Source organism: Poecilia latipinna, unplaced genomic scaffold, assembly GCF_001443285.1.
Source record: "Poecilia latipinna isolate Pla-1442-1.1 unplaced genomic scaffold, P_latipinna-1.0 Scaffold3097, whole genome shotgun sequence".
Classification (NCBI taxonomy): Eukaryota; Metazoa; Chordata; class Actinopteri; order Cyprinodontiformes; family Poeciliidae; genus Poecilia; species Poecilia latipinna.
This window is the reverse complement of record NW_015115713.1, coordinates 25,648-36,670: the sequence shown is the minus strand read 5'-3', so window position 1 is coordinate 36,670 and position 11,023 is coordinate 25,648. Positions and strand designations below refer to the sequence as shown.

Genomic DNA, 11,023 nt, shown 5'->3' with positions numbered 1-11,023 from the left:
ATCAGGCGAGTCATGGGCTACAAGTACAAGAAACTCAAATAAACAACTATAAACACATTACATATTAGCTTCACCTTTTGTACTAAATTACTGAAATAAAACTTTTGACACATATGAAATTAACCTGCATGTAATTTGACACAAAGAGAGGCTTATTTTTTAGGTTAAAAATTTTAAAGAATATGATGATGAATTAAATTAAGAATCTATATAAAAATAAAAACCAGAAGGTTAACTCTCCCCACTATTTCGTATTCCAAAGTATTTCAACTTTAACAGCTCTGAAATATGCAAATTTACTCAATAAAAATCTCCTGAAACTGATATTTTTTATGCTGTAACAGACTTTTATAAATTTCTAACTGCTATTTCCACAAAAACAACAAAAAACAAAAACAAATTTGTGATTCTTTTAAAGCATCAACTTAGAGCACAGTATCTTTATGCGTTCTCAACAGATAACAGGGAGATAAATCCAGGTGGAAAGGGGGAAATTATTTTTTGATGAGTTTTCAGCTCATTCTGACAGACAAGAGTAAGCCCTTTACGGGAATTAAACACACAGCGGAAACTCATAATGTTTTTGAGAGGCTTTACCCCGACGTTTCGCAGTTTCTTTCTTCTGAAAGGCTGATTCTGTCCAATCTCTGCCAACCAGCAGGAGACAGATACGGACTGCTAACAACCTGGAGCTGCTGCCACTCAGGTCAATCTATAAAGAGATCCCCACACAGTTAGCAGTAATCGTTAAAGCTCAAAGCCTTGTGGAAACAATTGCTAACGGAGAGCCCCGATACTCAGATCTGAAGTGGTTTGCCTCTGTAAAATGCAGGAGGTTTGGCAGTTTGATGTAGGGCTAACACAACGTCAAGGCAGAAGGACATCAGAAGTGAACTTAGAGAAGCAAAGGTTGATGCCTGTGAATTTTTAAAAGAGTTATAAGATCATTTCCAAACAGTCTGAAGTTTGAAGAATCGTTTTACAGCAAAAAGGTTTAATTTCCCATCAATGGAAATTCCAGCAATTCACCATATAGTCAAACCATGCAGCACTCAGAGCAATTACAGGAAACGAAGAGCGACATCGCAGACTCTAAGGCTGCGTTCTCACTGCAGCCTGAAGTGACCCAATTCCGATTTTCAGGTATTTTCATAAATGTAAACAGATGAATTTTCTTCAGATTTTACCAACTCAACTTTAATACTTTTTAAAACCTTTTCAGGATTATTATGAATAGATTCCACAATAAATCTCCACAATAAATGTATGGACCTCATCCAGGCAGCTTGCCCATAATACATGCAAAAAAGTTAGCTAGCTAGCAATGGTGTAATAGTAGCTAGTTAGGGGTAGCCTCAACCTCAGTGAAACTGCATGAGTGCGACTGACAAAAATGTTTAAATAAATAGAACATTTAACATTAAATCGTTGTCAAGACTAAGTTTAAGACTTGTGATTAACATATTTAACAGATTAAAGGCCAACTTAGTTTTTAAAAAGAAATTTCAGACATTTTAAGGATGCGCGGCCCTCACTGAATAGTGAAAATGGTAAACAACAGAATATGTTTGGTTTGCACAAACTCTGCAGTTGACAGACTTTCAAGGTAAATTCGATATGTCAAATCAGCGCACAGATGGGTGGCTGGGCTGCATGTAAAGCCAGACTTCTCTCCATGGTTTCATTCAGCAAGCAACCCGCCTGTTAGGCTGCACAGGCACTGTAATCATCATGAAAGGCTCCAAACATGTGCTGCATTTAAATATTGAAAGAAAAACATATTTACTTTGCAAACGTGGTGGGAAAAAAAAAGACCCTGAGGGTCTTATGTGTTGGGTTTCAGCAAAGTACCGTAAACAGTTGATTTCACACTCTTCCTCCGCTGTTGGATCTTCAGGTCACTCCAACCATCAGCAGGTCAAACCCTCAGTTAGCTGTTTAAGAGGACAATAATAACTCTTTTTAAAATATGAATGCACACACGGTAGATGATGTCAAAGGTTGTTTTCAATAGAGAGCAGATAAGAGAAATGTAGCTGGACAATTTTAGCAGCAGAGATTACATATTTTCCTGATATTTTGCAGTTCAAGATAGCAAACGAGATATGTTGACCTGCATCTGCAGATATGTGGATGACCTATGGTCGGTATTCTTATTGCCATCATATATAAACACTGGCAGCAGAAATCACTACAGTGTGAGACGCCTCATTATCTAAATAGTAGAGCTGCAGAGTTATGAAAATATAATAATATTGTTAAAAAACCCAAAGATGGAATCAGTTTCATTAGCTTATAAAATGTGTGAATGAATATCACATTACCAAATTTTGAGGGATGACAAATTGTCCCAGACGTTATTGTGATAATTGATAATACTGTTCTTTTAAAACCATAATGGTGCGAGAATACATTCTCAAAATTTAATTTCTAACAAACATTTAACACTGGAAGACATTTTACATATCCAAAATAAATAAACAAAACAACAGAAACAACACATGTATTGAATTCTGAATTACATTTACAGTAAACTTTATTACTGCACTAACTTTAACAGGACGGACGTGATTAATTAGATCCTAAAAGGTTTGAGTTTAAGTGGATTTTTAAGCTGCATCCCCGTTCCTGTTGTGAAGAAGCAGACGGCGGTTCAGCCTGTGTTTATCATTCCTTTGCAGTCAGCGACTGAACAGATATTAGCCCAGCCTTATCAGCGAAGGCCACAAAGCGCTGAGGGTGAAGCGGAGCGGATGCTGGGAGGGAAGCAGCTCCTCAGAGAGCCGGTTAATGATGCTCCCCACTGATGGAGGCTGACGCCGGGCCTCAGGCGTCTCTGTGGACGACCAATAGCAACTGTTGCTATCTAATTTCAAAGACAGCACACAATCTGCTCATTCTGAACGGTCCGAGTTGACGAGAGTTGGTAATAATGCTCTAAATTTAGCAAAATATATTTCACAGGACACTCTCCAAGGTCAGTGCTCAAATCGTGGATTAAGTTCTTCAGAACCAAGTTTGCATCCTTAAAGTTTTCTCTGTTGCAATCTTCTAAGCCAGTGCTTTTCAAAGTGGGGGGCTGCAGGCCCCTGGGGGGGCCACCAGAGGGCGCCTCAGAAAACTTCAAGGAAGATGGGGGGGAAAAAAATTTATCCAATAAATTTTTAATCACAAATGAATTAATATTTTAATAAAAAAAAATCTAATCTATTTTTCAATCATTATTATAAAATATAAATTAAACTAATTTATTGAAATGTTATTTGCTTTCTGACTGGCTTCCAGTCAAATTTATCAAGCTGTTTTGCTTCCCAAGCAAGCGTAGCAAGGCTAACTAAAATCAGAAGGTATGAGGTTCTCAATAATCAATAAATCACATTACAGATTAAAACAAGATCAATAATTTCCATTTGCACTACTTATTGTTTTTCTCTTTTCTCTCTTTCTACCAAAACCTACATGATAATAATTGTCAGTCTTGCACTTTGGTGTCAAATATCCCTTTTTTAAATGACAATTTTGTTAACAGAGACTTCATACTTTATTTTATTTGTTGTTTTTGAATTTTGGATATTTAAAATGTCATCCAGTTTCAGTGCTAAATGATCGATAGTATTTAAAGTTTATTGAACTTTAAGAATATGTTGTTGCATTATTATTATTACATTATATTACTTGAAAATGATCTCAAAACAACAAATTCATTGTTGCAAAACCTTCTAAAATTCAACTATTAACTCATTTGTTTGTTGAATTAATTTTAAGAATATTTGTGATTATTTCTCTTATAATGAGTTAAAAGTAATCACAATAGTCCATAAAACTGGAATTCCTAATATTATGTTGATAATGTAGTCTTTGCAGATTTACTTGCAATATATGGAAATGATGAATACATTTACATAAAGGACCTTTTCATCTGTATAACACCATTCTGTGATTATAGTGCAGAGAAAGTCCTTCGCTTCTCCAATGACGTCCCAAACTCTGTAAATCTGTATTCAGTCAGCAGAGCGACACTGAGGGAAAAGTAGCCGTGTGACCTCTTCTTTGCAGATGTGACTCTGTAACTGGAACAGTTTAAAGTAGGCCAGAGCTTAAAAGAGCCTGCATGCTCAGCACAACTCTGTTAATGGGAAAAAAGAAGTCCATCCAGACCTTGAGACAAAAGAGATCAACCTCAATGTCTGAAACACATGACTTTGGCACTCATTAAGTAAAAGATATTTTCCCCAAACTTTAATATTCCTTCATTTTAAAGTGGCCTGAACATTTCCTGACACTTGGGGAAATATTCTGTATCAGATATTTGTTGGATGTTTTCCCGTTTTCTAAGGACATGATATCATTCTGGACACATTGTTCTTTACTTATTTTTCTAAGCACACACTGCACTGTACACCCAATACTCAACTATACACTGCAAAAACAAAATATTACAGAGTAATTTTGGTCTAGTTTCTAGTGCTAATATTTTAGTACACTTGGAAACAAGACAAAACTAACTTGAAAGTAACTTTTCAGCCAGATGTAGGAGCTTGTTTTGAGTAAATAAAATAAAATGGGCTAGTTTCACTGGCAGATTATTTCACTAGCTACAAGGGAAAAATGTCTTGTTACAAGTTATGTAATAATCTGCCAATGGAACTATAACTTTTTCATCAATATTAAGAAAATATTTACTTAAAACAAGCTCTTATATCTTGTTGAAAATTCAATTGTAAATTAGTTTTTGTCTTATGTCAAGTGTACTAAGATATTAGCATTAACTCTACCAAAAATACTTGGTAACATTTTGTGTTTTTGAAATTTAAAGACTGAATAGAAATTAATACAAAAAAGTAAGAATATTATAATTAAACCTTGAAAAAAATAATGGGTAGTTTGAAACATTTACACATTACATACACAGAGCTGCACAATCATCATGGCAATATTAATTTTTGCAAAGTTACAATTTTCTATATGCTGATGCATTGCTTGTTTCTGACAGGGAGCGGTGAATTTCTGCAGATGGCAGTAGGACCTCTGAGATGAGACAGAGGAGTTTGAGACAGCTACAGGAGACAGATTATCTGTCTCATGTAGGGATGGATCATAAATCAATAATGTGTATCGCGAAAGACACGTGGTCAATATCAATGGATAATATGTCTGATAGAATGTTCACTATGGTCGATTCAGAATCGCACAGCATTCTGGGCGATGTAGGCAGAGGATAGACTTTATCCGGTTGGTGGAATCAACTCACTCTTTGGTTTCCTAGCAACTCACTCACTCTTTGGTTTCCTAGTAACTCACTCACTCTTTGGTTTCCTAGCAACTCACTCACTCTTTGGTTTCCTAGCAACTCACTCATTCTTTGGTTTCCTAGCAACTCACGCATTCTTTGGTTTCCTAATAATTCACTCATTCTTTGGTTTCATAGCAACAACTTGCTGAGTAACTTGCACAGCAGCAGTTTAAGGTTTCACTAGTGTGCCTCATAACTGCTTAAAAATAAATTTTAAAAATCTACAGCCTGGAGTAGGTAGAAAACTGGATAAAATAGGGAAGGTTACTTCACTAGTTTGGTAGTATTTAAGATATTTAAAACAAACAAAAAAACTAATCAATCAGATATCAACTGATCTGAAACGATTATATTGCGACACATTTTCCATCCAAATAGTCCAGCCCTAGACTTATGTTATGTGTTATGAGTCAATTTTAACAAGTGCATAAAAAAAGAATCATTTTTGTAGAACTACTGCAGCTTTAAAGAGGAAAAACAACTTTCCAGCTAACCGGCACCAGAGACAAAAGTACAAATAAAAGGTTGGAACCTTTTTGGAACAAAAAGTCTCATATGGTGTTTTTCAGTCTGTCTGAAGCGGAGTCTGACATGCAGTGCTTTTTTAATGTTCAATGCTGCTCTCCACATCATATCAGCTGCCCTTTGCTGTCTGAGAAGCCTGAATTCATGTGACCGCTGCACGTAATTTCACACACGTCTGCTCCTCTGAACTCTCTGGAAGGAGGGTGTAACCTCAGCTTTTACGATGAGTAGATACCTCTCTTTCATAGCTCCTGTTTCTGGAGATTTTAAATTATATAGTTGATGCACATTTTCTGTGATTACATTTGATGTGCATTTTGTGAAGAGCAGAAATTTCTTTTCTGTGGAATTGAGCAGTCAGATGTGATGCCAGGGGCCACATAAAAGCTGCAGTGAAATGTTGAAAATTTCTACAACACAGAAGATATTTGCACAGCTGAATAAAGAAGAAAGCCCTTAGCCTTCTGAAAACGCTTTGTATTCACAGATAAAAGAATTTATTATCACGGTTTAACACTGACCCTACATCAAAGATTTCATTAAAATCCATGAGCTACGTTTTTTCCATGGTTTTATTCCTGCGATGTGTTTTTTTAATAATAGAAACTGGTATTGAATCTACTTGTGAGTTTAACCTTCAAAACATTGCACCAAAGTGGGCTAAGAACTAGTTAATGTAAACTTCAATATTACTATCTACTCTTTTGCCTCACTTAAAGAAAAAAATTTAAATTTAAAACATAAATCAATTCCAGGTATACTCTTGAGTATATTTTGATTTATTAACAAGGTGGGTTTATATATCTGTTGTGCAAATGTTGATATAGCTTAAAAAAGAAGAAAAATGAAGCTATTTTATCTGGGAATATTTTCATATTAAATATTTACAACTGTGATGCAAAAACAAGTACTTACTAAGTGCATTTCTGCCACATTGGAATATATTTAAACATGAATGTTTTGTTTAAGCACACATATATATGTCAACAAATGTAATTTTAAGAGTCTCTCGTGGACACACATTTTTATATACATTTCTAGGTTATCAGTGACTCATATTAAACTATAATACTGAGCTGCAGCTCATATGTAAATTAGACAACTTTCCTCTTTTTACATATGTGTTAAACTTAAATAGACAAAGAATTGTAATTCAAATTAACTGATTGATTATAGGAGTTCAGTTAGTCACGGTACAATATTTATCCATTCAGGTGTATAACAATGTCTGACACAAATTGCTTTCTAAAAAGGATGGCTTCAGCTTCCTATAATTGGAAACCGGATGAGAAGAAAATGTGTTGGTAATATTGTAAAAATGTAACATACTGTATTGTTATAAATTAAATGTGTACAAAATGAAACACTCACCTGCTTTTTTGGTATAACAAGAGTTGCTGAGAAGATTGTAGCTCACCCATAACTGCTAATTAGCTTAGCTAAGTTAGCTTAGCCGGGTGGTATCCCGTCCGAATCATATATTTGCCGGTTAATTTTGAACCTTGGGACATTATTAAACTAACAAACTGATCAATACTATATCACCACACGAAGCTATGGTTACGTTTTATAATAGCTTTAATTAACCAGTTTTTACAAGGCCGAAATAACCAACTGTCAGCTTCCTAAACCGTAACAGTTGGAAAAGAGCTCGCGAGCGATGGGTTTGCCGTGATTGGTTGTTTTGTTGCACAGCAACAACCAACTGATTGGAGGATGTGCAACCTGTTCCGTGCCCCGGTTCCATGTCCACTCATACTTTTCAATTTATTTCAAGAACTGGTGTTCTGTATCACATATAAATAATTCGGAAATGTTTATCGTAGTTTTATAATTTATTAATTATGCTTTAGTGCTTGAAGATTTTTCTTTTGTCATAAACCAATTTTGCTGCTAGCTAGCCCTAGACTCATTTGTTTTGATTGCATTTACCCAGAATGCTTTGCGCATTAGTTTGCTTCCTGCTTTTGAAGAGGTATCCGGTCCGCTTCACATTCACATATGCATTCGAACCGCACCAGAGTTTATTTCAACCGAACCGAAACCTCAGTTTTTAGGCGGATCAGAGTTTAAATACAAATTCACACCTCCCCAAACGAACCAGACTTTCTAGACAAGCAAACTAGAGTTGGATTAAACAGTGCTGGTGTGAATGCAAACATTGAGAAAACAAACCTACAACGTGACATCTCTTCTTAAGAGGTATTTATTCCAGTTTAATGCAGTCAATAGTCACTGACTCACATGTAAACCATCATTCCCAGTTTATGGACTCATCCCTCACATCTGTTGCTTCAACACAAACCACTAAACAGTGATTTCTCCCTCTCCACGTTATAAACACTCAAGGCATACAAACTTACTTTTACTATTTGTACAATTTATTGTCAGTAAGTCCATTCAATCTTCACTGTCCATCCACCTCTTGTTCACATACACACATAAACACTGTACAGTGTTCAGAGGCTGAAATATTTTAGTCTATTAAGTCTTAAAGAAGCAGATGAGTACCTTTGTTTTAAGTCGAGGCCGTGCACTGCAAAAACACAAAATCTTAGTGATTTTGTCTAGATTTCAGTGGAATATGCAAGACAAAACTAACTTAAAATGAACTTTTTAGCAACTTTTAAGGTAAAGGATTCCTTAATATTAAAAAAAGTACAGGTTCCACTGGCAGATTGTTTCAGTTATAATACAGTTATGACATAGGGATCTGCCAGTTTTTTTTTAATTGAGATTCAAGGATTACTTACATAAAACAAGCTCCTATATCTTTGCAAAAAGTTACTAGTAAGTTAGTTTTGTCTTATTTTAAGTCTACTAAGAGATTTGCAAAAGAAAGTAGACAGAAATAGTTTAGAATTTGTGTTTTTGCAGTATGAGATGATTTGTTCTAACAGATATAATATGGAGAACATCCTTTTTTTCTGTTTCTCAGGAGCATAAAGAGAAGCACATTCAGGGGGAAATAAAGGAGGCAGAAAACATTCAAAAATAATAATAATAAAAAATACAATAAAAACAGCCTAAAAATTTTCTCCCCACTCCATCACTTTGTGGTTTATTTCTGCTTAATTTTATAAACATCTAAAGCCAAGCTGAGGTGAGACCACTGTCTGGTTTTGATTTGTGACAGGAGTGACTATAAGCGATGAGATTTACAGCGCAGCGTGCACAGATCCCGTTCAGCATCATACATCTCCAATACTGACGCCTCATCTGTAATACAGTCAACTTAAGCTGCTTCCTCCATTTACGCTCAGCCTGTGCAGTTTGTTGCACAGTCAGAAGAAATCCAGTGTCTAGACGAGGATGACATCGCCTTCGCAGTGAAGTGGCACAAATGCAGCTGCAGGACAAAGTGAGATACTGAAAAGTGCAAAGAGTCAAAAGTTTATTTGGTCGTTTCTCTGGAGGAACGTGGTTGGCCAGTTGGTCGCTCTGCGATGTTTTGCGGTGAGCAGCGACGCCAGGTTGGAAAAAGCTCTGCATTAAGAGAAACGATTCTGGCGTCTACCTGCCGAAAATGTTCTCATACTCCAGCAATATGAGCTCCACTATCTGGTTCTGGTAAACCATGTTGAAAGCCATGTTCAGGGTCTCCGTTTCGGGCCGCAGCAGCGTGGGGCCAAAGACGATGGCCACGCTCTGAGTGGTCATGCGGTTTTCCTCACCATGATCGATCACTCTGGGAAAGAAAACGAGTAGAAACGTGGAGACAGAACCTTTATTATTGTCTCATATAATGATAACTTCAGGGTTCTGACACATTTGGCCTCCAGAGTTTCTAAAAGTTTCAAAAAGTCTCAGTTCAACTTGATTGTTTAAAAATGTAAAATAAAACAAAGTGAATTTATAGCAGAGATTTCAACACAGGCTTTAAATCTGTAACCTTCCAGTTTCTGTTTCTAATCTGAAAGGAAAGAAAAGAAGAATGAAACAGGGTACAAGGAAGAAAGGAAAGAAGAAAAGAGAAGGAAGGAAAACAGGATACAAAGAAGGAACAAGCAAAGGAAGGAAAGAAGTGATGAAGGAAGGAAAGAACAAATAAAGAGGAAGGAAGATGGGAAGCAAGGAAGGAAGGACAGAAGGAACAAACAACGAAACAACAGAGGAAGGAAAATAGGATACAAAAAAAGGAACAAAGAGGAAAGAAGAAAGGATGGAAGAAACCGGGAGGAAGGAAATACAAAAATTATGGAAAGAAACATTAAATGAGGAATAAGGGAACAATCACACAAAGAAGGAATGAAAGGCATAAGAAAGGAAAGGAATCTAAGCAGGTTGGAAAAACAACAAAAGGGGAAAAGGAAGAAAAAAGACAGGATGAAGGAAAATGAGGAGAGAAGAACACATTGAAGGAAATAAGTAAATGGAAGGAGTGAAGGATGTGAACAAGGAAAAACAGAAAATGATGCAGCATTCAGAGAAAGAAAAATACTGAATCACATTTGGAAAAACAAATATTTTCCCTGTTTTCATACTGGAATCAAACTTTGAACTTTATTCACACGCAAATCAAAAATGTCGCCTCCTCATCACTGCAGATGTACGACTTTATCAAATAAGATCCAATTCATGAAGTCTTTCCACATTCTTTCATCCATTTGTTGCTGTGGGGTAATAAAACAAGGATAAGCTGTGAAACGTGTGACTTTCTTACTTCCTGAGGTGTTTGAAGAGAGCCTGCATGGTGTCGTGGTTGGGCCTGGGCAGCTGCCTCACCAGGTCTTTGATGGCCTGCACCCGCTGCCTGTAGTCCGAGATTTCTGCAGAAGAAGAAGAAAAACAACATCAAAACCTGTATCCACTGCAGAGTTATTCTGGTTGCAGCACAAACAAAATGTTTCTGATGAGTTTCTCTCACTCATGCAGTACAAAAAAGTTGCTCAAAAGTTATTTGCAAGTTAGTTTTGTCTCATTTGGAGTGTACAAAGATATCTGAACTAGAAACTAGAGCAGAAATACTCAGTAAGATTGTGTGTTTTTGCAGTGTAGCTGTGTGACGCGTACTGATGGCGGAGACGAAGTCGTGGAACAGAGCGTAGGTGAAGAGCGGCTCGGGCAGCTCCCTGAAGAACATCTTCAGAGCTCCGGTCGTCACATGGATGTCCTCCCACTTCGAGTCCGACAGGCTCAACTTCTCATCTGAAAAAATAAAAAATAAAAATAAAAAAAAACACTTTACAGAATCTCCTTTGCTGC

The 11,023-nt window shown here is 36.4% G+C and overlaps 1 protein-coding gene and 1 long non-coding RNA gene across 2 annotated transcripts in view; both read right to left on the bottom strand.

The window, feature by feature from the left end:
* Positions 1-577: 577 nt before the first annotated feature.
* LOC106940119 (uncharacterized) lies at positions 578-1,930 on the bottom strand. Its single transcript, XR_001423004.1, has 2 exons — positions 1,787-1,930; positions 578-712 (listed from the first exon to the last, which is right to left on the bottom strand). It is a non-coding gene; the product is annotated as an uncharacterized LOC106940119 (long non-coding RNA).
* A 6,076-nt stretch (positions 1,931-8,006) lies between these two features.
* LOC106940118 (rho GTPase-activating protein 12-like) overlaps positions 8,007-11,023 on the bottom strand; it is a gene marked incomplete at its 5' end in the record, with an annotated part of 25,492 nt that continues 22,475 nt past the window's right edge. Inside the window, 3 exons of the mRNA XM_015022760.1 lie at positions 8,007-9,506; positions 10,482-10,587; positions 10,832-10,966. Coding sequence (XP_014878246.1) covers positions 9,332-9,506; positions 10,482-10,587; positions 10,832-10,966 — 416 coding nt within the window. The remainder of the gene's footprint in view (positions 9,507-10,481; positions 10,588-10,831; positions 10,967-11,023) is intronic.